Source organism: Lathamus discolor, chromosome 6 (genome assembly GCF_037157495.1).
Source record: "Lathamus discolor isolate bLatDis1 chromosome 6, bLatDis1.hap1, whole genome shotgun sequence".
NCBI lineage: Eukaryota > Metazoa > Chordata > Aves > Psittaciformes > Psittacidae > Lathamus > Lathamus discolor.
Window position 1 is genome coordinate 83,844,170 of NC_088889.1, and position 23,126 is coordinate 83,867,295.

The window sequence follows — 23,126 nt, forward strand, 5'->3', positions numbered from 1 at the left end:
CGCCCCCGGCGGCACCGCCCCGCTCCCCGCCCGCCTCTCCGCGCCGCGCTGCCCTCACAGCCGCGGCGGGAGTCCCTGTTCAGAGCCGCTGAGGGCCGCTCCGCAGCGCGATGCGCGCTCCTGCCCCGAGCCCCCTAAGGCGCCGCCGGTCTCCGCCGCCGGTCAGACACCGCTGCGGGGCAGGCGACTGCTGACACCGCCGCGGAGGGTCCGGCCGCAGCTTATTTACGGTTCGCCACAACGAGGAGCCAGCGCGGCGACCCTGAGGGCTGGGACAGCCCCGAGGACCGGGAGACAGTGGCACTCGGCGCATGCGCAAGTGCCGCGGAAGCCCGCGAGGTGTCGCTCTGCCCTCACAGCGTGACTGTCGGCGCGAGTAGTAGAGTTTGGGTCCTTTCTCGCTAGAAAGTCAAAGCGGCGCAAGGCGTGCCGGGAAGGTCGAGTCCTCCTGCAGGCAGCCATCTTCTCGGCGGGGCTGAGTGGAGCGGTGCGGCAGGATGAGGGGATTTCCGGTGGTCGCGCGTTCCCTCTCGGTGAGGATGACCTGGGCGCGTTGGGTGCAGTAGGGGAGAGGCATAGAAGGCGCTGACAGGGCTTGCGCGGGTCCCGGCGGCCGTGGGTGGGCCTGACCCCAAAGGGCCCCGGGGCGGCAAGCTGGGCGAGCTGGGGGTCGGCGGGTGAGCGGCTGTGGGGCTGTCAGCGAGGGGCGTAGAGGGGAGGTCAAAGCCGGCGGCGAGCCGGATGGGCGGATGGTGGAGTGGGGCGGCGGGGCTGAAGGTCAAACAGGCCGCGGGCCGGGCCCCGGGCGGCCTCCGAGCAGCGCTGTGGCGGGGAGCTGCGGCGGCAGGTTTCTTGGGGGCTTCACCTGAGGCCTTTCCTGGGAGCGGCCGGCGAGGCAGGGCTGCCTGTGTGGCCAGGGAGAGGGGAGGAGGATCCCTTGTCGCTGTTCGTGGCAAGGTGCCCTTGGCAAGCGGGGCTTGGCAAGTGGCTCTTCCCGGGGCGTGGAAGGGGCAGAGGGCTTGCTCTGCTGCAGAGGATCCCCTGGAGCCCGCGGGCAGCTGGAGTATGATTTGTGTAGGTCTCCACTGGGAGCAGGATGGTGAATGACCTGTGAGTCATAGTGTGTTTGCAAGTCAATTCTAGACTCACAGTAGTAATTCATAAATAAGTAGGTTTAGTGGTTAAAATTTGTGGTTGGGGAAGAAAGTACTTTTTCCTAGACTCATACATTGAACAGAGTATATGGCAAAGCAAGGGGAGTTATGTCATTGGTATCCCTCCAACTGACTGCAGTGGGGTGCCTGTCACTCAGGGTTTACTTAGAGGTGTATTAGAATTGAGTTGTTTTGGTTGTTGGTTTTGGTTTCTTGTTTGTATTTTTTTTTAATGTGAAGAATAATAAATTTGGTGGGTTTTTTAATAGTCATAAACTTCAGAAAGGGCAGAAGGAATAGCATTTCAGATTTGAAATTAAAAGTCTTGTCATTTCTGTTGCCAGCTAGTTGCAGTCTTCAGTTTGAAGGCCTGCTTCTGGTTATTGCTCTGCAGTTTGAAGGACTTGCATACACATCGTTTTTGTATGCAGCAGTCAGTGTAGCTCTGTTGATGAGAGGGGTAATTAATTCTTTAGGAGTTGAACTGCCTACACGTAATAAGTTGGAAAGTTGTCTCCAAAGTTATGTTCTGAGTATGTGGAATTCTGTGGCTTTTTTTTTTTGAGTTAGTTGCTGCACAGTGATCCTGCAGGCTATTCAGTATCAGTACAGATACACACTGCACAACAGCAAAGAGAGGGAGGAGGCTAAAGCTTTCTTACAATGCTAATTCTTGAGAATAGCACCAAGGTCCAGGGCCCTCATGTAAGTCATTCCCCAGGTTCTAGCAGTGATGTAAAAAAAAAACTGTCAGAGGAATTACAAGGGAATCGCTGGTTTTACTCTGGGACTTGAAGTTGTTGATTGTATTTCTGCTTCAGAATTAGTTGTTTCTTCAGTATGTAATGGAATGTGCCATGAACTAATTCAGGAAATCCATTTTCTTATGCTTTCTCCTCTAGAAGAGATTTTACTCACTTAAGGTAGCCCCCAGAATTTCAATCTCAAAACCTGCAGAACGAGTGAAATTATCTCGAGAGTCTGAGAATCTTGAGGTCAGTATGAATGCTGGTATTTTTTTCCTGTCTCCTTTTTATTTTGTAAAACTCAGAGTAGCGTTGTGACAGTATTTCTAGTGGATAACTAAACCAAATGTTTTTCTGTTTAATACAGATCACAAAATTACCAAATGGCTTAGTTATTGCCTCTCTAGAAAACTTCTCTCCAGTTTCAAGAATTGGTGTGTTTATTAAAGCAGGCAGCAGATATGAAACCACTAGTAACTTGGGAACTGCTCACTTGCTTCGTATTGGACCTAATATGGTAGGTGTTTGTTCACGTTGTTATTATGTTGGCAATAGATGAAATGGTGAAAAGTTTATGATGCAAAAGTAAAGGATACAGTAAAATTTAGTGTAAGAGATCTTATAAAGTGGAAAACAGTGTACACTGGTTTTTGGTTACCTGGTTCAAGTGCAGGAGAAATGACATTACTTTCTGGAAAACAGGATGGGATGCTTAATTTATAATTAAGCTGTCCAAGTGGCTTCAGTTATACAATATGCTCTGGAGGAAGATACAGTAGGTTCAAAAAAAAAGAATGCATCAAAATCATGGGTAGCAGGTCTTTAAGGAGTTGCTAATAGGAGCAGCTCCTGTAGCTACTGCAGGAGTACCACTGAGCAGGTTGTGGTATGTTACATTTTAACAGCCTCTTCTGTTGCCACTGTCAGGTACAGAAGGTTGGGCAAGACATCCTACAGCTTGACCCACTGTGGTCCTTCCCGTAGTTCCTGTTCATCTCAGTTGTTGTCTGCCTGTAGGTGGAGATGTAAACAGCCAGACTGTGACAATTAATGCTACACAGCACCATGGACAAGTCTGTGACTGCTGTTTCATGGGTGCAATCCACATCAGCTTCAGGCAGAAAAAAATAACTTCCCAGCTGCTTATTACCCTTCCCAACTGCTGCCTGAAGTTCTCTCAGACAGCTGTCAGTGTAATAGCACGTGTAGGTGTTCTTGCCCTGGTTTTGTCAAGTTTATCTAATTCAAAGAATCCTAATAAATGTTCAAGCAAACCTGGATCATTCTAAAATGGGGCTGTGGAGCAAATATGTGACCAATTAAACTGGAAAATCGAGAGGATGATAGAAATGATTGGGAGTAGGGATGCAGCAAGCTGGCTCAGAATGGCTTCTGTATAACTGAATAAACAAATACTGTTTTAGCATTGCTTGAGCACTGAACAACCTCAGGCAAGTCTGTTCTTAAAATAGCTGGAATTCTAAGTTGCTTTTTTTTAAATTTCTTTAATAGACTACTAAAGGAGTGTCTTCTTTCCGGGTTACTCGTGGCATTGAAGCTGTTGGGGGCAGCCTGAGGTTTGTAACCACATAGGATCTGTTTTGGTAACATGCAGACAAGCTACATGATTAAAGGAAACTTAAAACAATAAGCACAACAATACAGAGGCAGATAAGCTCAGCGTGGTAATGCTACTTGATTGGTGAATGTTGACAAGGAGCATCTGTATTTCTTGTTCAGTGAAGGTGCAAGAGTGTACCCATGATTTGTATTTTTAAAACACCTTTCAATTAACAAAATGTAAATGTTGTGTACCTGGAAGAAACATAATTTGTCCAGAAAGCTTAATGTTCTTTCTGCTTTCTCCATCTTTTGTGAATAGATACCACTCATCATACTGCAGTTCTGGGAACAATTCAGACAGTAGTTGGCTTTCATGATTTGAGAGTTTAAAACCTAGAAAACAAGCCTAAGAGAAATAAAAGAGGGATCTTGCAGTGCCTGCTTTCTTGCAATGTGTCTTGAAATCATCCAGTAAGATTGTTTTACATAGATTTTGGTTAAACACAGTGTTTTATATAATTTGAGACTCTGACCCTTTATTTTATATATATATAATACATATATACATATATAATTATATATTATTTATATATATAATTTATATATATAATACATATAATGTATAATAGTACATATATATATATGAATATATGTTCCTATTAGTCACAAATATGTTGGAGCAAGTGGGGAGTTTTCTGCCCAAAGAGAATACTTTCTAAGTTGCGTTGTTTAATACATACACACATTTGTCTTCAAGCTGTGTTATTCAAACTCATTTGTTGTTTTACCTTGAATTAGCATTGTATTTTAAATTCTGATGGTCACAAGACACTTGTTATTACTACAGTAGTTAGGATGGAAGTTCTATTTATGTCTGCTTCTGCTGTGTAGTATCACTCACTTTAAATGGTCATGTCAAGCAGATTTAAGGTTAACTAGATATTGAGGGGAGGAATATGTGTGAAAAAACACTTTTGTGTTCTCTGCTGAAATGGGGTTTGTATTTTTTCTCATTTAGCGTGTACTCAACAAGAGAGAAGATGGCTTACTGTATTGAATGCCCACGTGACTACGTGTAGGTATCTAGATATGCTGTAAATGGCATTGCGTGCTTTACAAACTGCTGTGTGGTAGAGACCATTTTACAGGGTAGGAGTCATACATATTTTCATGTTTGTCTAGTGAATCAAACTACTGTATTAATATTCAGTTTCCGTGTCACATTATTGAGTATATGAATGCTGCAGAACTGAAGTGGAATTTTGGTACTCTGTCCTGCAGGGCTAGTAACTACTCTGGCTCGAGTGATACATTTTGTTGTTTATATGTTGCTTACAGATTAGTTTAACTTGCCTTCAACTTCAAAAGAAATATGTGCAACTTCTGTTGTGTTTAATGCCTTTGTAACTTTTTAATCTAGTGATACAGTTATGGAGTACCTTCTTAATGTCACCACAGCACCAGAGTTCAGACCATGGGAAGTAGCTGACCTTCAGCCGCAGTTAAAAGTTGACAAAGCAATTGCCTCCCAGACTCCTCAAGTTGGTAAGTGTACTTTCTGATCTGCTGCGTTGGCTTCAGAGGAGTTTCCTCAGAATTAAACACTTCTGGAAAAAACAGTTTCCCCTTTTGCTCTGTCATGTGACCATTTAATCTTTCACCTTTTCCCCATGGCTAGGTGTGGGTCTTTCTGCTGTTACAGAACCCTTTTTTATAAATAAGCAAGTTTTTCTGGCCTGTGCATAGCATTCAGCAAGTAACATGCTGATGACAGCTTAAACCATTCCCCACGGCAGCTTCCATTTCACCTTTTTAATTTAAGTACAGCTAAAGAATGTGCAGGACATGACAGTATATTTGCAGCAGGTTGTGTTCTGAAAACGATTCTTAGGTATTGCTTACCAGTGCAGAAAAGACATTCTGGAAAAGACCTCTTGAATTTGTATGGTTATTTTGGTGGAAAACCGGTATGGATTTTCATTACACTGAAAAAGGATTCCAGCTTTAGGGTTATGAATTTAGGTTTGTGGCTTTGAAAAAAATCCCGAAACAAACCTAAACAAAAAGCCTCAGCCAAAGCAGTGCATTTGGATGAAACTTCCATGTGTATTAGATTATTCTAGACCTGCTTTTGCAGATCTTGTGGGTACTTAAAAAGTACAGCTCTGTTTCAGTGGGTTGACATGTCATTCATGATCTTCACTAAAAGTGGCTCTTACGTTAATCATCATCATTGAAACATTGTTCCCCTTAGGAGTGCTGGAAAACTTGCATGCTGCAGCCTATAAGAATGCTCTGGCAAACCCCTTATACTGTCCAGACTACAGAGTTGGAAAAATTACTTCTGAGCAGGTAGGATTATTTGTGTTGTGTTATGAAGCTGTTTCAGTTTCTTTATCAAGGATAGATGATGACACTTGAGAAAGTAAACACTGACTATACTTACTATATACATTTTCTATCTTCTGCGCATAGTAAGGTTGTCAGTGAAATGCAGGTGTTCTTGTATAAGAGGCTTTGTCACTGGAGAATGCGTAAAATGCCGTTCTATAGACAGCTCGTTTTGGAAATGCTGGAGTTTGCTGCATGAAGAAGTGTAAGGGGGGATTTCAGAAACTCACTTGCCATTTTTATAATTTATGCAAAATAAAATATGAATTTACTGTTGCAGCTCCATGATTTCGTACAGAACAATTTCACAAGTGCAAGAATGGCTCTAGTAGGATTAGGTATGTATGTTCTTTAATGGGCACTGCAATTCGTAAGGGAAACTGCCATAGAAAGTGGAGTTCTCCATAGAAGTAAAAAGTTACGGTACACTCAAAGTACTTTTATGTAACTGCTGTAGGTTTTCAATGCCATTACATTACTTGGAATCACTATTGTGTTGCAGGTGTGAAGCACTCTGAGTTAAAGCAAGTTGCAGAGAACTTTCTAAACATCCGTGGTGGAGCTGGTGTTCCTGGTGCAAAGGCTGTCTATCGAGGGGGTGAGTCTGTGTCTTGTATCTGCTCTGGATGACTCTTTTCTGCTTATTGTAAATGTAGTAGTATTCAAAGTTGCAACTGAAACAATATAGTAGTACTTAATGCTGTACCTGGGGAGTGACAGTTCAGACATCTCTTATCTAACTAAGCAGAGGATTATTCCCCACCATGGGAAGTTCCGGGATAAAACTGAACCCATATTTCCAGTAAAGCTTTACCTGTAGGATCATTTATTCCATAAAGTGGGAAACAAACTGGCTTGTGGTTTCTCTTGGCATTTTGGGGAAGATTCCCTGAACAGTAGATTAAGGACTGTCTGGAAGTGGTGGCGGTTTTTCTCTTTATGGAAGATCTATTAGGACATTGTAAATTTTTCATAAAAGATAATGTAATACTTAACTTTTTCAGAGCAGTATTGTGTACTAGTTAATACCAATACCCAATCTTTACTTGGAGTATCAGGTCACTCTGACCAAATGGGGAAAATATCAAAGTTTTCAACATTGAATATTTACCTGGAATAACTTCATTTTCTATAGAACAGGATCAATATTGTTATGAACAGAAGGCAATGCTTCTTTCCTGGGTGTTTGTTACCTGGAGACTTGCTGGGTTTTATTATTTCATAATATGTATGGTTTAGGGTCAGTTTCAAATAAGGCAGAGGAAAGTGCATGGGTTTGTGATTGCAAGAACATTTTTTAATATTGAGGACTGTTTATAATTACCTATAATCTGCTAACAGCTCCTTGCTGTTTTCCTGAGTAGTTATTGCAACTTCACACCCTGGCTTTTCTCTCATGAAACAAACTCCTGGCTAGGAATGTTTCCTTTCAATACCTCTGAACGTATAGTAGTTTCTAACTGAATACTTTATAACTTTTTATTCTGTTGTTGTGGTTTTTAGGAGAAGTTAGAAAACAGAATGGTGAGAGCCTTGTCCATGCTGCTATTGTCACAGAAGGAGCTGCTGTTGGGAATGCAGAAGCAAATGCGTTCAGTGTTCTTCAGCATGTTTTAGGTGCTGGGCCCCTTATCAAGAGGGGAAGCAATGTTACCAGCAAATTGTGTCAGGGTATTGCTAAAGCGACTACCCGGCCGTTTGATGTAAGTTCAGAGGTTTATTGTACTCTGATGTTTTAAGTAAAATGCATATTATCCTTTAAGAGTTTACTACTTCCAGATACAATCATAATTAGTTCAGTCTTGTACAAGTTACAGTATTTCAGAGAAGGACTTCCAGTCTGATCTTTCCTCTGCACAGATGGAGTTTAGCTTCCTGACTTACAATATTTTAGATCCTGATAGTAATTATTTTTCTATGCTTGATGTTGAGTTTTTCTGGTACTTGAAACAGTTGGTGATAATGTTTGTTTTGCAGGCTTCTGCATTTAATGTTAATTACTCTGATTCTGGGCTCTTTGGGATTTATACCATATCCCAGGCTTCAGACACTGGGGAGGTGAGTCGCTGATTAGAATTTAACTATTAGGAACATAACCCTCAAACTAGTTTTCATTTCAGATACAGACTGATTCATCTAAAACACTCAGTTCGTCTGGTTTCTTATATGAAAATGCTGCATGTTCAGTTATAACTTAGCTTTGTAAGCTGGGATTGAGACTTGCTGTCTGGGAAGTACAAATACCTAATACAAATGAGAGCTAGTAAAATACCTTGGTTGCTGACTGTAATTGCTGACTTACATGTGTAAGCCTAAGTATAGCATAAGGAACATGCTGGCTCTTGAAGCTGGCAGAACTGAGTGAACTCTAATGAAAAAATGGTGAGACCATACAAATTAATGTGGTGTTGCAGTTTCATTCCGCAGTTGATTTTGTCTTGCTTGGGCATTTATTATGTAATTATTATGGTTTTAGTTTTGTTACAAAGCTGTTTAGAAGTGAGTTCAGGCAGACAATCCTGACATCATCAGTTGCTCTGAAGTTCCTGAGATGTCATGTAATAGAAATAACATGTTGAAATTTAATGCTGGAAGAAGTCTTAACTGATGTAATTTTCCTCAGGTGATTAAAGCTGCTTTGAATCAGGTAAAGGCAGTCGCTCAGGGCAGCGTCACTGATGATGATGTCACAAGGGCAAAGTAAGTGCATAAAGAGCTGTCTTGCGTGTTGTAAAGAGAAGTTTCTTAACATGTAGCTACTTGTCAAACACTTAAATTATTTTGTACAGCAGAGCTTATCGTTGTCCTGTAATTATTTCCATGGGGAACTGCTCAATTTCCTGTGTTAAAACTGAAGCAGTGTCAGTAGGGTTTTTTTCCCAAAGCGGTACTGATCCTCTGCTAGTGGTATTTCCTTATAAAAACCTGGTAGATAATGTTTTCTGAAAACTGTTTCAGCGTAAGATATCAGCAAATATCCACAGATGCTGTCATTTTAATCGTACTCTGTAGTATTACGATGTATTCAAATTAGATTCCTAAATTGCATTATTTAGGTAATTCCCTTTACAGTTGCACTGCAGCAGTTCCCAAAACAATTACATTAAACAATCTTCTGCATCTTCAAAGGATGGTAGTAATGAGGGTCTGCAAGTGTAAAGCACTGAATTGGCGCTTTAGTGTTTGAAATATGTGCCCATAGGAATATTTGAGATATGGGGGAGATTAGTATTAGAGATGCAGTAAAACCAGCAAAGTTTTAGGGTTTCTAATTTATAGAGGGCTGTGCACACTAGTTGGGCTTAATCTCCAGGTGGTGGTAGACTGCACTGAGCCTCTCAAACTGTAGTTACGCAATATGACAATATGGTAGAGATTCACTCAAGCAGCAGCATTAAAGTATTGCCTATTACACATGCAAAATACTTACAAGACTCCATGTAAAGCCTGCTTACAGAAAACATAATAACCTAGACATGCTTGGTTGTGCCTTAGTAACTAGTAGCTAAATGGTGAATTCTGGACCTTTATATGTGACATTACTTTTTTTGTGTGTGGGAGTTGTTTTGGTTTGTGGGGCTTTTTGGGTTTGTTTGTAACAAAGCTGCCTAGTATTAGGGAGTTACAGTGCTGTGGCTTTCTGGGGGGAAGAGGGGTTCCTTTTCCTGGAATGGATTCACATATTTTCTATCTTGCTCTTTTTTCTTTAGTGGCAAAAAACAACCAACCAACCAAAAACTAACCCAAAACCCAAACCAAATTCAAGGCCAGTGATATTTGCAGTCTGGCAACTCAATCTAATCCTATTCTATTGGAATAAACCATTTTCTGCCATTTTGTTGTTTAAAAAATCATAGAACGACTGGCTTATAAAAATCAGATTTTCATAGGTAGCAGTGAGACTGCATGAAACAGAACAAACAGTGTAAACTTGCTGCCTTTTAACAGAACATGGAACTATTGCATAAGGAGCCTAACCGTTGACATCCACTGCTGCTTTGTCACTTCCAGCAAAATAGCTCTGCATTGTCTGTTCTTGATGAGAAACTGGAATCCATTTTAAACCTAATTTTTAAACTTGATGGATTAGTTTTTCTGAATCCTGTGGTACCTGCATCAGTTCCTTCAAACAGAAACAAATTCTGAGCTTGAGATCTTCTGACTGCAGGAGGTGGCAGTTGGTGCTGGGGTACCCTGTCATTTTCATGCTTGGAGTATTTGTGGTGCCTCTTTCCTAAGTATACAGAGCCCTTCCATACTTGAAAAGGAAAACCTTCCAAAATGGAGAGGAATCTTGAAAACTTAAAAAGCACTGAAAACTCATTGTGCTTACAGGCTTGGTACCTAAAGTAATAACAGGACTTTAATGTTCACTCATCCTTAATGCTTTATTTGATGGCAGAAATCAGCTGAAAGCCACCTATTTGATGTCAGTGGAGACTGCGGAGGGGTTGCTGAATGAAATAGGCTCAGAGTCTTTGATGTCTGGCACACACACATCGCCATCTGTTGTTGCTCAAAAAATCGACTCTGTAGCCACTGCTGATGTTGTGAATGTAAGTATGTGTAAGCATTACAGGTGTTTATTAATCACTGTGTGAGTGGTTTTTATACAAAACGGGTGCTCATTTATGTATGTTTATAAACACACACACACTATCTTTTAAAAAAGCCAAGGCAACTTATTTACAGCTCCCAGCTGCCTGTCTTGTTAGGCCTTTATTAACAGGAGACCCTTTAATCCGCTATGCTGCAAAACTAGTGTAGCTGGGAGTGTATGAAATTCTCATCTACTTTACTTGAGTTTACCAAAACTGTCAACTAGTATTCAAGAAAAACATGATGCTAGTTCCAGTGCAGACACTTCTGTGTCAAAGGTTTTAGGATTCCTGAGTCTAAAATATTGCTGTGCTTAATAAAACGATTATTCTTTCAGTAATAAACTGATGTAACCACATTGCTATTCCAGTTCACTTTGTTGCTTAACAACTTGAGGCAAACTTCATACAGAAATCCATCAGAAATTCTAAGAAAACTTGTTTTTTTCGCAGTTATCACTATTTTGTGTTGCAGTAGCAACTAGCAATAGCTTTAGTAGTAAGGAAAGATCCACTGTAGCTTGTGGTGTAATAATTATTCTAGACATAATTATTTTCTAAGAGTTTATGCCTTTTATATCCAACTGTCATTCTGCCATTCCTGTTTAGACTATGAAGTAAGAAGGAGCTGGAATAGAAACAAGTTTTGACAGCAAAAAGAAAACTGTTTATTTGATGTACGATGGTAGTGTTGGGATTTGGCTTTTGCTTTAATAACTTGAAGCTGAGGCTGTGAGCAGCAAGACAAATTCTGTTGTAGTGAATATTTCCTTATATCCATCTTTTCGATGTCTTTTCAGGCTGCCAAGAAGTTTGTCAGTGGGAAGAAATCGATGGCAGCTAGTGGGGAGTTGGGAAATACTCCTTTTCTTGATGAGCTGTAAAAACAAAACTGGGATGCAGATTCACAGTGGACCTACAATGAGCTCTAAGTCACCTACGCTCTAAATAAATTACTACTAACTTGTTATTTATGCATTCAGTTATTTCAGCAAATTTCTCTAAAGTAATTGTGGGCTTGCACTTGTCAAATAAAGTGCTGAGCTCATACATTGTGTTGATCTTTTTTTTTTTCTACTGAAAATGGTATGTAAAATGCTGGTAAGTCTGGCTCTGTACACTGAAGGTAGAACTACAGTGAGCAAATAAGGTGATATTTTAGTCAATGTGAAAAACAGATATATCATAATGATAACTGTGATGCAGACAGATACTGTGATTGCCACTAGTTGTCTGTGTATTCTTGTATGTTCAGGAAGGGTTCGTGATCAACTGTCTCCACCATCCTTATATCAAGAAAATGAAGAAACTTGCCTTCAAAGAAAGATGAATATATTAGACCTTCCTAGAGCTTGCAACTGCTACTTGTCAGGGATGAAAAGAGGTAGCGTTTCTGAGTGTCTGTTCCACAAGTAGTATTGATTGACATCTTTGTGGGAAGGGAAGGCATTGCAAAAACAACTTTCTATAGCTAATACAGCATTTCAAATGTCTTGGGCCATTCAGAATTTTTGAAGGCATGCATTTAGAAGAAAATGGATACAATACAACTTCAGAAATTTGTATTGGGACAAGTCAGGTTCTGAGGTATTCTGCAACAAAGCTAATTTCTTCCAGATAGGATGTATGTGACACAGAAAGGCGGGAGGAAGAGGTAGCCTGCTATGAAGGAGGTCTAATACCACTAGTACAAAACCCAGGATTGCACGATGCTTCAACATCATTATGAAGAACAGCGTCACAAACATGGTCTGTGCCTACCCCAAGTGTCTGGTCCTTATCAGGTATCTGTCAGATTTTGTGCACTGATTGTAACTTAGGAGTGAACTCACAGCAGTATGACTGGAGAGATTTATACTGAAAAATTTACAAGCCTGCATCATCATCATCAGTACTGGACCCGATGCCATCTTCATCATAGTCTGTGCTGAAAATACAGAAAATACTGGTGTCACTTCATCATGCAGTAATTCCCGCGGCCATTTAGTTCACTAATAATGGACTCTTGTTCTAAAGACAAGTTTATTAGTTCTGAAGCTGCTCTAATATCAAACTAATACTATTTTCCATAGTCCTTTGCACGCTATTTCCCTTGCCCTCCACAGCTAAGTTGTAATTCGGTCAGCAGAAAAGCAAGCTGTCCTTTTTCTGCTCCTTCAGAATAGAAATAATTTGATGTATTTAAACATAAGCATACAGGTTTAATCTCTTAGAAAGCCCCTTGCTTCCAAGGAAGCTCCAGCTTTGTTTCTGCTGTTTTAGCCTAATTACCCCCTTTACTCAGTTCCTTCCCCTACCTTTTAGGTTTCTTTTCTACTAAAACTTTGTGCCTCAGGAAAACTTGTATCACATCTACATTAATCATACTGACTATGAGCCGCATGTAGGATTGAGCACAATGTATTTTTAGGCAGTGGATCTCACAAGAAGAGTTTATTTTTTCCTGAAGTTTAATTTCAAAAGTCATACTCATTAGCCACTGTCAGTAGTTAAGACTGATTAAAGAACAGATAAGCTTTTTAGATGGTGGTAGCAAGACCTCCATCTTGGTACCCTCAGCTACTTGCAGTTGCCTGTATCTTTGGCTATGGCAAACTGACACGGCCTCTCCTGCCAGCCAGACTTCTGCTTGCTGTGGAGGCAGGAAGGGGCATATCTAAAAATGCTCGTCCTGACCCTGTCTCCCCTGTAACTAGAAAAATGAGCTTTTCTTTGGTATATGTTCATTTCAAATCACAGGTTTCTATTTCAGAAAAAGAAAATCTTTAACATTTTATACTAAACTGTAAAAGCTATTACACTATTTCTTGTTTCTTGCTAGAACTATAAGCAACGTGAAAATCTAGTTATGTACAATAGTTATTTCTTACTCTACTGACACCACAGGCAGCTTTACTTCAGGAATTAATTCAATTGCACTTTGCCAGTCTTGAGGTACTGCAACAAAATCTCTGTAAACTCTGATTTGTAGAGTCGTTCCTATAGGAATATTGTGCAGGAGTTGCCTAAGCTGTTGCAGGGTCCATCCCAAAATGGTGGCATGTCCAATTTTTATTAGAACATCCCCTGCCATGGAAGAAAACATACAACAATAAGAGACTTTCTTGATTTTTAACTGTTCATATGATAAAATAAGTAATCTTAACCATTAAACTTTCACATTTTTATTGCATGTGCGCGGCAGTTCTTCAACTGGATGCACTTATATTTTAATGAAAATGATTTTAGCTCTGTTAAGAACTAACTGTTCACAACACCAAGGAAAGCTGCAGACTGCTTGTTTACATCAGGATTTTTCTGCGTGAACATGATAAACTTTAGGATGCTTATTCAGTGCTGTCTTCCATTTCTGTGGGGTTTGGGGGCCAGGTAAAGGTAGAATGGTGAATGCTGCAATCAGGATCACTACCTGGAACCAGACAGACTCCTGCAAGGTTCAGCTGAGGTTTTACAGCTGCACGTCACCTTGTGTTTGTCTGGGCCCCTGGAAGCTTTCAGGGTTGGCTCTCCTTGGTGGCTAGTGCCTGTCTCTCTGTTGCCAACACATGGGTACGTTTCAAGATAATGTCAAGCAGGCCAGAAAGGACATAAGAGGTGCCTACAAGAGCTGGTGCAGAAGCTGAGGCGTTCAAGCAGAAAGTGGTGGTGATATATTTTGTTGGTTGCCCAGGGGGGTTGTGGAGTCTCCTACACTGGAGATATTCAAGGCCCGCCTGGACAAGTTCCCTGTGTGATGTACTGTAGGTTACCCTGCTCTTGCAGGGGGGTTGGACTAGATGATCTTTTGAGGTCCCTTCCAACCCTTGGGATTCTGTGTGATTCTGTGATAAGGCTGCAAATAGCATTCTTATTGTCTACTGCCAGTGGAAAGCATTGAGCTGCAGTTTGGCAAAAAGTAGTACTGCATCCAAGAACAGAGTAGAGAAGCCCCAGCACCTATATATACCATGGGGTGTAACAAGGTGGGCTTTGAGGGTTTGGGAGAGTTGGAGTTAGTGTGTAAACCTGTAATTTTGGAGACTGCAAAAGGCAAGCAGAATCTACCTGCAGCAGACTACAGCTCCATGAGCAGCCTGGCAAAAACAGTTGCACAGTGGAGCAGTATCAGTAAACATTATGCACTGAACTGCAACAGAGCAGCATAGGAGATTTAAAAAATCAGTACAGCTGTCTGCTGCCACATTAGCAGAGCAAGGAGCCTCTCTCCATCTGTTCTATTTTCTTTATATCCCTTCTGGGTTAAAAACGCCTATAGCAAAAACATTGCAGGCTTTCAAACTGCTTACCTGAACTACTACCATTTTTTAATTGCCTTTTTCCACTGACCACTCCTTCTATTCCATCACCATCACACCCTCTCTCCACTCTATTTTATCACAAGATACTGGTTCTACTGGGGTGCAAACAAGAAGTTCTAGAACAACGACCAGGGTAGCAGATAACAAAAAAAGCAACAGAAACAGACATAATGTACTTATGATTTAAAGTATCTGGAAGACACTCTTGGCTTTGAATAGATTCTTTTAGAATTCATTTTTTTTTCTGCCCATCCTGTTCTGATAACACTGCTGTGGTGAGTCAAAGCCATCTCTGAACTGCAGATGGTGATAATTTTGCTCCTTTGCTCCAGCATCTAGAGTCTGAAGCACCCAGCTTTTCAGCTCATCCATCAGTGATTTTGTGATTCATATCCTTCAGTGGCCACTGAAGACTGATGTGGAGAAAATCTCTCGCACTATGAAGGTATGCTGAGGAAACATGTCCTAAGCAGCCCTGTTTCTTCTTGCTGGCATGGAGAATAAGGCATTCATATGCACATATGAGTTTGGTAAATACGGCCGTAGGATTTTAAGACATTAATGCCTCCCACTACCTCTGTTAATTTCTAGCTCCACCCATTAAAGTCAGCAGAATGGCACCAGTTCTTCCAAGCTAAAAGCAGTTACAAAACTCTTCTTTTAGGTTTCTGTTTGACATTGTATAGATAACACTCATCTTAATAAACTGGAAAAAAAGTTAATTAAAGATAAAACCTAATTCACTGCAAGAAAAAATCTTAAACAATGCATTTGTGTATCATATTTTTCTCAAGCCCATGCTCTGTACATTGATATTAATGCCAAAATAACTGTGCTGCCTGTGGTATCCTTGAGGGATGAAGCTTCTACAAAACACTGTCTTTTCTGCAAAATTTTACAGCTTTGGTCTTAAAGACAAAGGTTTTGTAAGTTCACTCTAAACATGAATTGATCAAATTCAGCTGTTTGCTGGTTTGGGGTTTTTTTTTGTGTGTGGAATATGCTGAGTTAGATCCAGGTGCTCCATGAAGCATGCTCAAATTGTTTCTTTTGGCTCCAAAACCTAAGATCAGCTACTACAAAGGGACAATGTTTGTTACCAGTCCTTAGGCCCCTTTAAACTGTTCAATACTTGCTGCAGTAAATCAAACACACCACATACCGTAAATAATTTGACTCCTTGTCCTTGTAGGCTTTATTGAAAATGCTTTTGGAGCTTTTCAGTGACCAATATTACGTATGCTTTACTTTATAGATGTAAAAAAACCTTAAACAAACCAACAACCAAATCAGTATCATATATATGGTTTTGTATAACATAGGGTTTTTTGATTTTTTAGGGAATAGATAAAAGCTATCAGCTCCTAAGATAATAAAGGTACTTAGTTCAAATCCAAATCCATTCCTGTATTATGTTCAGGATTTTTCCACTGATTTTTATACTGGGATCAAAAATGCAAAGCCTTTTCTAAAATGAGGTTAAGAACTCCACTCACTGGTTTTTATTTCATTGAACAAGTAGATCTTTCTTCTTCTAATTCTCTCTGAAAGGTGCAAGAAGAAAAAACTGCCCAAATTATAAAAGCGATGCTGGGAAATGGTTCTAATTTAAAGACATGCCTTTGCACTATACAGCAGTAAAGTTCTAAATGACCTCATTACACTCCAGTTGTAGCTTCATAGATTTCTACATTAGAGACAATCTAGTATTTAGTAATAACATAGCACACTGACATCCCCAAACTGTAGTTCATGAGTCTAATATAATTGGTCTAGGGAGCCATGTAAAGCATTCACATTTACAGAGCTATCAATTACAAGCTTAATATAGGTGTCTGATGTTCCACAAGAAACTTTAATAACCAGTAATAGTCTGTTAGTACTGATATGGCACATTTCAGGTTTAAAGCATTTAGCAAATGAACACCTGCATGGATTGTTAGAGCACAGAGATTTATCTATTGCCACTTTGTAACTATTCTGTATAGTTATATATACAGAGAAATAAAAAGCAAACAATAAGGCAAATTAATTTCAAACCTTTGGGAAGTTTTGTGTTACTTGTAGAGTGAAATAACTTGAACAATAATGCACTGAACAAAGAATGATACTACTCAAGTTTAGCTGCTATATAAAGGTAATAGTCAAACTGGTTTTTGACAAACCTGATGAATAGAAAATCTGGTTTTGCTAGAGAAAAATACATAGACTTAAATCTTGATCTGATTATGGAACAGTCACCCATATCAGCTATTTTAAGATCACAGGTATTTCATTACAATGGAATGCTGGCACTGAGCTTTACACGGTTTATGCTAGTTTCTTTTTTCTGTAATTTTAAACTGAGTTTCTTTTGATGTGTGTAAGCGTAAATAAATCAGAGATGGGCTCAGAGCAGAAGTGCAGAACATTCTCAATGCTATTAAATTTGAATATCACCGTTGGTTCTTTTTACCTGGTTTTAGCTTTCCATCGTTAGCTGCAGAGCTTTTCTCAACAATGCTTGTTATCTGGAGATACGGCCCATTCTGTATGACTATGAGACCTAATCCATGTTTACCCATCCTAATAGTTGCCTTCAGTACTGCAACCAGTGTGCACTGAAAGATGCTTTCCAGTGATGGCACCTGCCCTTTGAAAAGTGAGAGGAAAATTGTACTAGTTGAAAGTGTGATACAATTCAACAGGTTTAAGGAGACATTTGAGTAGGTGCTGGACCCAGTCTTAATTGTCCAAACAGTTAAGTCCCTCATCTTTAACTGCTTCTTTAGATAAGTGTTGCCTGCTGTGTCACACATTTTACCAAGAGAAAAAGCAATACTGCTGTTATTTAAGTGTTCATTACTAATAGTGTTATATTCAGGGAAAGTAGAGAAGAGGATACAGGATAACAGAACAGAGGAGCTGTCAGCTATTAAGGACTTCAAGAAAATATTGAATTCCTATAAAAATGGATTTTTCAAATCAATATTTATAAAGGAGATTAATTTCTAAATTTCCAGCAGACTGGTTCCACACCCTACTGCTAACATGAGGGAAAGGGCTGCACTTGCCATAGTTAGCATCTACAGAAATAAAATACTCTTGAGTGCCTGCTGTCCATTAAAATGCAAAGTAATACAATATAAATGACATTTATCCCAGTGTCTCCACCAAGAAGTATACTAGGGATAACAAAGAAATCTCCTCCATCTCTCAAGCTTGTTCTCATTAACAGCCAGGAAAAATTAAGACTCTCACATGAGTGCTTCAGACTCCTAAACCAGACTGTATTCTGTTAAAAATTACTTTCTGTCTCTGCTTTAAGATGTAATCTCTAAATGTAACTTCTGTCACTAGAGTACCAATAAATTAACTACTTGAGACTGTCTCCAGCAGTCTGAAAACACTTAATGAAAATTCCCACCACTTTACCCTCCTTCTCTAAAATACAGAAACTTAGTCATCTTTCCAATGGCTTTAGTAAAGCTTTGGATCAGGCTGCAAATGGCAACCCAGAATGTCTATAAAACAATTAAGATGGAAAGTACAGCAATGTGAACATGTCATTTGTCAATTTGGCTGCTGAACTGAAAAACAGAGAAGGAAGCTGGAATGGGTTTATGTTTTTTTTCCTTCCCAATGAAAAATGCATTTTTTTTTTTAAAGTTGTTTTAAATTAAATATTGTTTTAAATTATTTTAAATTTAATTTGGATTAAATACTTAATTTGCGTGGTCAAACAAGAAAAGCAAAGGAAGACTCACCCTAGCACACCCTTTAACCTGTTGATAATTCTGACAGGTCAGACATCTGACCTGTGACTTTTTCTCTTGCTCAGAAATCTATGCAAGGTGGAACATGATCAGTAGAAGTGATTGAAATCTTTCTTGTGGTGTTCTTAGTCACTTTTCAATGTGTGTTTCAATCTATTTCAGCCAGAAAAGGGAATCGAATCCTAGTTTCCTACTTCCAGAGTAAGTACTTAATTCCCAGGCCAATAAACATACACAGATTGTATGAAGACTATATTGTTTCCTAGCCAAAATTATTCAGCAAATCCCATTAAAATTCATGAGCATTTGTAGGTCAGCAAATGATCAGCAATGAAATGGCAAACAAAAAATGCTATTATAAATCTAGCTTTAGCTTTAGATACCAGAATCCTGATCTGAGGCTGCTTCTTATTACATGACATCTTGCTGGACAAGAGAGTTTTAAACCCATGAAAACTGTGACAAAACCAAAACCTATAAAACAATTAGAAGGAATGCTAAAATTCACACTTTTAGCTGAGTCTCTTGTCTTTTTACTATACCTGGTATAAGTCTATATACTGTCCAAGGAAGGTGGGTTTTCTCTTTGTTCTGTGCTACAAAAAGTTTAGGTACTTGACAGAACTTACATTACAGTTGCCCTAACACTCTCCTGATTTTCTCCAAGTTACCCTCCAATTCTGCAGTTTGCAGGCAGCAGTGTAGGATCTCTCTCTTCTCATGAAGAAACACCATTTTCCTTGTCACCTGCCTTTAATTCTGTTCCAAATACTTAACCTCAAGAGCAGAAATGCCTCTTGATACTAAGTAAACTTGGGGCACTGGGGGCTCTGTGAGGAAGATAAAGTGTCTGGTAGCACAAGGACTCAAAAAATTTCAGATACTGAAATGCAGGAGTGGAAGAATAGTGCTGAGGCAGCAGTGGGAAGATGGAAATGAACAGAGGAAGAAATGACCAAAAGAGATGGAAGACTTACTCATAGTTTCATCCCCAGGCTCTTGTAAAGACTGGGTATGTTCCATCAAGTCCTGAGGAAGATCTTTTCCTTCAAAGCCAAAATAATGCCGGAGTGTCCTAGGTGAGCCTTTTGGAAGTATGTTACTGCTCCATGGTGACCTGTGGAGGAAGAGTCTACCAGCAGGTGAGGAAGCAACAGTGTCTAGCAACTACTCAGAATGCCAGGGCAGGTGGGTTCCAAGCTCCCCCAGCACCACAACAGCACCATGGGCATAGGGAAGTCTGGCATTGGGCAGAGGATGTGTCTGCATCTAGTGCACTGTTTCAGTCCAAGAGGAGTAATTAGATTTAGGCTGCCTGTCTGTCAATACCACAGTTCTGTCTGAAGCCCCAGAGCTTTCTGGAGAACCTATAGCTGCTGGTGTCCTGCCACACAGTATCCTCAGGCACGTACTTGCCCCTGATAAAACTGAGAAAGATTAAAATCAAATAACTGATCACACAGCCTGCATGGTATGAAGATGACTCTGTCACTATTTCAGAATTCATATTTTCTGTATATCAAAAGCCAATGAAAACTACATCTTCCCTTTCTTTACCCTTTCCACCTCTCCTTCCTTTATTCCTTTCACCATGAAGCTGAGTTATTTGGAGAGAAACTTATTTTGAGACAGACTTTTACATAATGCTTGTATTAAAAGCTATTTTAATACCACTTAAAGCCGGTTTATAGGATAGTCGCAGGTGATTCTTGGAAATAATGTATTTTCAAGGCTGCTGTATTGCCATTGTTAGTGCAATATAATTTCTAATTTTTTTTAATAAAAAAAATCAATTGTCCCATTTATTCCATGCACCAATTGTTCCCTGTTTAACGGGAATTTCAGCAGGTTTTCATCAAAAGTCTTATTCTCTACCCTTAAGAAAATCTGTCAAGAATAGGTGATTTCAATAGAACCTAAGTACAGCTCTTGCCCTCCAAATAGTAAGCCCTGCTGATTGCTGTTGAACACTTTATTTTACTAACATGTCTATTTTGGTTGTATAGCCTTCCATGTACACAAAAGACTTACGTAAAGAGTTCAGATAGTTGCCCGCTTGGCTTCTGGAGTGTGATGCTGCTCTGGAAATAAGAAGGTGTTTGCTGTTAGAAGGAAAAAACTATGCAAACATAAGATATTTTTCCATTACCTGTAGATGTGAGGCCTGCTAAACTGACATTGCCATTCTGGCATGGGGATGATGAACTCAGTCAAAGGCACAGAGTTATTGTGGCCAGAATTGGGTGGGTTTCTCACATTTACTGCATAGTTCATTTATTGGCTATCGATTCCCCCATGCTTCAATACAAGTAAATCCATGGACAAGCATGTAACCAAAAATCGCTCTGTTTGGGTGAGTTTTCTAGTCAAGATTAACTAGGTTTTCTTCCAAGCATACAGCACAGACAGCAACGCAATGTAGCGCTGTTGTGGTGCTCCAGAGTCGTGTAAGGCCTGGAGAAACCTCCATGAACCAGTCCTTCCACTTCCCCAGTTTTACAGAAGCAACTCTGAGATTTAAGCTAACGCCCGGTGTTTCAAATGGACAGCGTGATAATGACGAGTGAAACGATAAACTTCTGATCGTTCCTCAACCCTCTATGCAGTGCCCACCAAGTTGCCCATTCTCGATCTCTCTTGGGAGAGGGCAGGCCCTCCCGGAGTGCACTGAGGTCTCCGGGCCGGTGCAGGTATAAAGGAGGGATGCGCGTCCTCCTCAGTTCAAAACCACCTTTGGAGACCGGGGTGCGGGACAACTGCTGCGACCAGATGTGACAAAACGAAACACAACGGCCCCGGGCACCGGCCGCCCTCACAGCAGACCCGCCCTGAGGCGATGGCCGCCCCGCCCCACCCCACCCTTCCCGGCCCCGCCCCACCCCACCCTTCCCGGCCCCGCCCCGCCCCACCCTTCCCGGCCCCGCCCCTCCTCCTGCGGCCCCGCCCACAGCGTCCGGCGGCAGAGCCCCCTACAGGCCTCGCGGCGGCATCATGTCCCGCCCCCTCCCCATGGCCCCGCCCACCTTCGCGCACGGCCACCTGCCCGCCCCCATAGGGCCAGTCCAGTCCCACGCCCCGCCCACCGGTGGCAAGCCCCGCCCCCTCAGGCAAGCCCCGCCCCGCCGCTCGCCGGGCCCCGGGGAATCCCGACGCCGTGTCGAGCGTTCCCCAGCCCCGCTGCTGTGGAGGTACCGCCCCCGCGGGAAGCTCCGCCCCTCCCGGGGGAGAACGCCGGGGACAGTGGGTTTCCCTTCCGGAGTATTCGCCGTCTCCCCCGCCCGGTGGGTTCGCTTCCGGCTCCGTCCGGGGGGCCCGTCGGTGGCGCTGCTGCCGAGGGGAGCGCGGGGCTCATGGAGCTGCGGCGGTGAGGCGCCCCCGGCCCGGGCCCACTGTGGGAGCCGGGCGGAGGCCGGAGCCGGGAGCCGCCGGAGCCGGAGGAGATGGACAAACTGACCATCATCTCAGGATGCCTCTTCCTGGCCGCCGATATCTTCGCCATCGCCAGCCTGGCGAACCCGGACTGGATCAACACCGGCGAGTCCGCGGGTGAGCGAGGCCGGCGGCGGGGACCCGCCTGGGGTGGGGGGCAGGTGGCCGGGCAGGGCCCTGCCGGCACCCGCGGTGTCGGGGCCGGTCGGGGTGCGGGGCCCGAGGTGGCTGCAGTGACCGCGGAGGCTCCCCGTGAGGGGCAGCTCCTCAGGTGGGGCCGCAGGGCCTGGCGCTGCCGCGGTGGGGTCGGCGTGACGGAAGCCTGGGGGGCTGGAGCTGCGAGGGGCCCCTGGCTCCGTCCTTAGGGCGAGCTCCCCGAGATGTGGCCATGGGGGAGGCCCTGGGTCAGAGCTGGCGGGACCCTCCTGCCCGGTCAGAGCCACCGATGCCCCGCGCTGCCTCCCGGCTGCTGGTCCCAGAGCCGTGTCTCCCAAGGGATCCTGCACATGCCCCTGAAGCCTCTGCTGTCTGTACAGCCGGAGGTCCAGGGCAGCATCCCCGCCTGCGCCTCGGAGGTTCAGTCACCTTGGACAGGGAATGTGGATCAGTGTCTGGACATTTGTGGCAGGTTTTGAGTCTTTCGAGCTATACTGATGCTTCCTTTGTTGCAGGGAAGATCTTGCTTTCCTTTGTCTTTTTCTTTTTTTCAGTTCCCCCCAGAATATTTCCTGCATGCTGATTGTTATCAGCTTTTAAGCCTAGACCCTATGTGGTTTTTATTTTAGAATGTGACACTGCTTTCTTTTAGAGAGCAAGGATGTGTGTGTCTGTCTTTTTACTAATGATGTAATTGTTTGCATGACCAGTTTATTTCAGCCTGTTGATAAGGACCCGCATGTTCTGATCAGTGGAGCAGGGAGGGAGAATAGGAGGAGGGCTGCTCTTTCATCTCATGTCCCAGAGAAACCCAAATCTCCATGTCAGGAAAAGAAGCCATCCTTACTACAGACAGATGAAACTGTTGATCACCTTTTCCCAAACTTAAAATTTCCAAGCAAACCACAGGTATAGAATAGAGAAAAGTGCTCTTGGGGTAAAGGCTTCTGTCATACATTCTTGCAGAGGGTTTAAAGAATTTTCTTTGTTTTGTCTTGCATCTTCCATGCCTAATATTCAGGCGTGTAAGAGGATC

At 42.1% G+C, this 23,126-nt stretch overlaps 3 protein-coding genes across 5 annotated transcripts in view; 2 read left to right on the forward strand and 1 right to left on the reverse strand.

Annotated features, from left to right (window-relative positions):
* Positions 1-58: 58 nt before the first annotated feature.
* LOC136016691 (cytochrome b-c1 complex subunit 2, mitochondrial) lies at positions 59-11,422 on the forward strand. Its single transcript, XM_065684297.1, has 14 exons — positions 59-533; positions 2,057-2,149; positions 2,268-2,417; positions 3,413-3,477; positions 4,482-4,538; positions 4,884-5,008; positions 5,718-5,815; positions 6,135-6,192; positions 6,357-6,452; positions 7,358-7,557; positions 7,832-7,912; positions 8,478-8,554; positions 10,257-10,410; positions 11,253-11,422. Exons 1-14 carry the CDS (start codon positions 498-500, stop codon positions 11,334-11,336), a joined length of 1,374 nt encoding a protein of 457 aa, XP_065540369.1. The 5' UTR covers positions 59-497; the 3' UTR covers positions 11,337-11,422.
* Positions 11,423-12,186: 764 nt separating this feature from the next.
* On the reverse strand, positions 12,187-21,266 carry PDZD9 (PDZ domain containing 9). Of its 3 annotated transcripts, none has more exons than XM_065684304.1 (6): positions 21,119-21,266; positions 20,537-20,586; positions 19,483-19,622; positions 17,206-17,382; positions 13,323-13,518; positions 12,187-12,379 (listed from the first exon to the last, which is right to left on the reverse strand). In XM_065684304.1, the coding sequence occupies exons 1-6, from the start codon at positions 21,128-21,130 to the stop codon at positions 12,319-12,321; spliced, it is 636 nt and encodes a 211-aa protein (XP_065540376.1). In that variant the 5' UTR covers positions 21,131-21,266; the 3' UTR covers positions 12,187-12,318. The 3 variants fall into 3 exon arrangements, with proteins under 3 accessions (XP_065540376.1, XP_065540375.1, XP_065540377.1); XM_065684303.1 differs by lacking the exon at positions 21,119-21,266 and adding an exon at positions 20,655-20,902 and having other exon boundaries at positions 20,537-20,581; XM_065684305.1 differs by lacking the exons at positions 17,206-17,382; positions 21,119-21,266 and adding an exon at positions 20,655-20,902 and having other exon boundaries at positions 20,537-20,581.
* A 427-nt stretch (positions 21,267-21,693) lies between these two features.
* The window catches only part of MOSMO (modulator of smoothened), a 31,576-nt gene continuing 30,143 nt past the window's right edge, over positions 21,694-23,126 (forward strand). Inside the window, exon 1 of the mRNA XM_065684314.1 lies at positions 21,694-22,051. Within this exon, the coding sequence (XP_065540386.1) occupies positions 21,946-22,051 (106 nt within the window). The 5' untranslated portion in view covers positions 21,694-21,945. The remainder of the gene's footprint in view (positions 22,052-23,126) is intronic.

What these genes read in the sequence shown, in the direction of transcription:
- LOC136016691 (XM_065684297.1), top strand. Translation starts at nt 498, where the DNA reads ATGAGGGGATTTCCGGTGGTCGCGCGTTCCCTCTCG. An exon ending in GAAAAATTACTTCTGAGCAG is followed by an intron (nt 5,816 to 6,134) that starts GTAGGATTATTT and finishes TTACTGTTGCAG; the next exon opens with CTCCATGATTTCGTACAGAA. An exon ending in AAAGGCTGTCTATCGAGGGG is followed by an intron (nt 6,453 to 7,357) that starts GTGAGTCTGTGT and finishes TGTGGTTTTTAG; the next exon opens with GAGAAGTTAGAAAACAGAAT.
- PDZD9 (XM_065684303.1), bottom strand. Translation starts at nt 20,779, where the DNA reads ATGAACTATGCAGTAAATGTGAGAAACCCACCCAATTCTGGCCACAAT. An exon ending in AGCAGGCCTCACATCTACAG is followed by an intron (nt 20,582 to 20,654) that starts GTAATGGAAAAA and finishes TTTCCAGAGCAG; the next exon opens with CATCACACTCCAGAAGCCAA. An exon ending in CAACTATCTGAACTCTTTAC is followed by an intron (nt 19,623 to 20,536) that starts GTAAGTCTTTTG and finishes CTTCCTCCACAG; the next exon opens with GTCACCATGGAGCAGTAACA.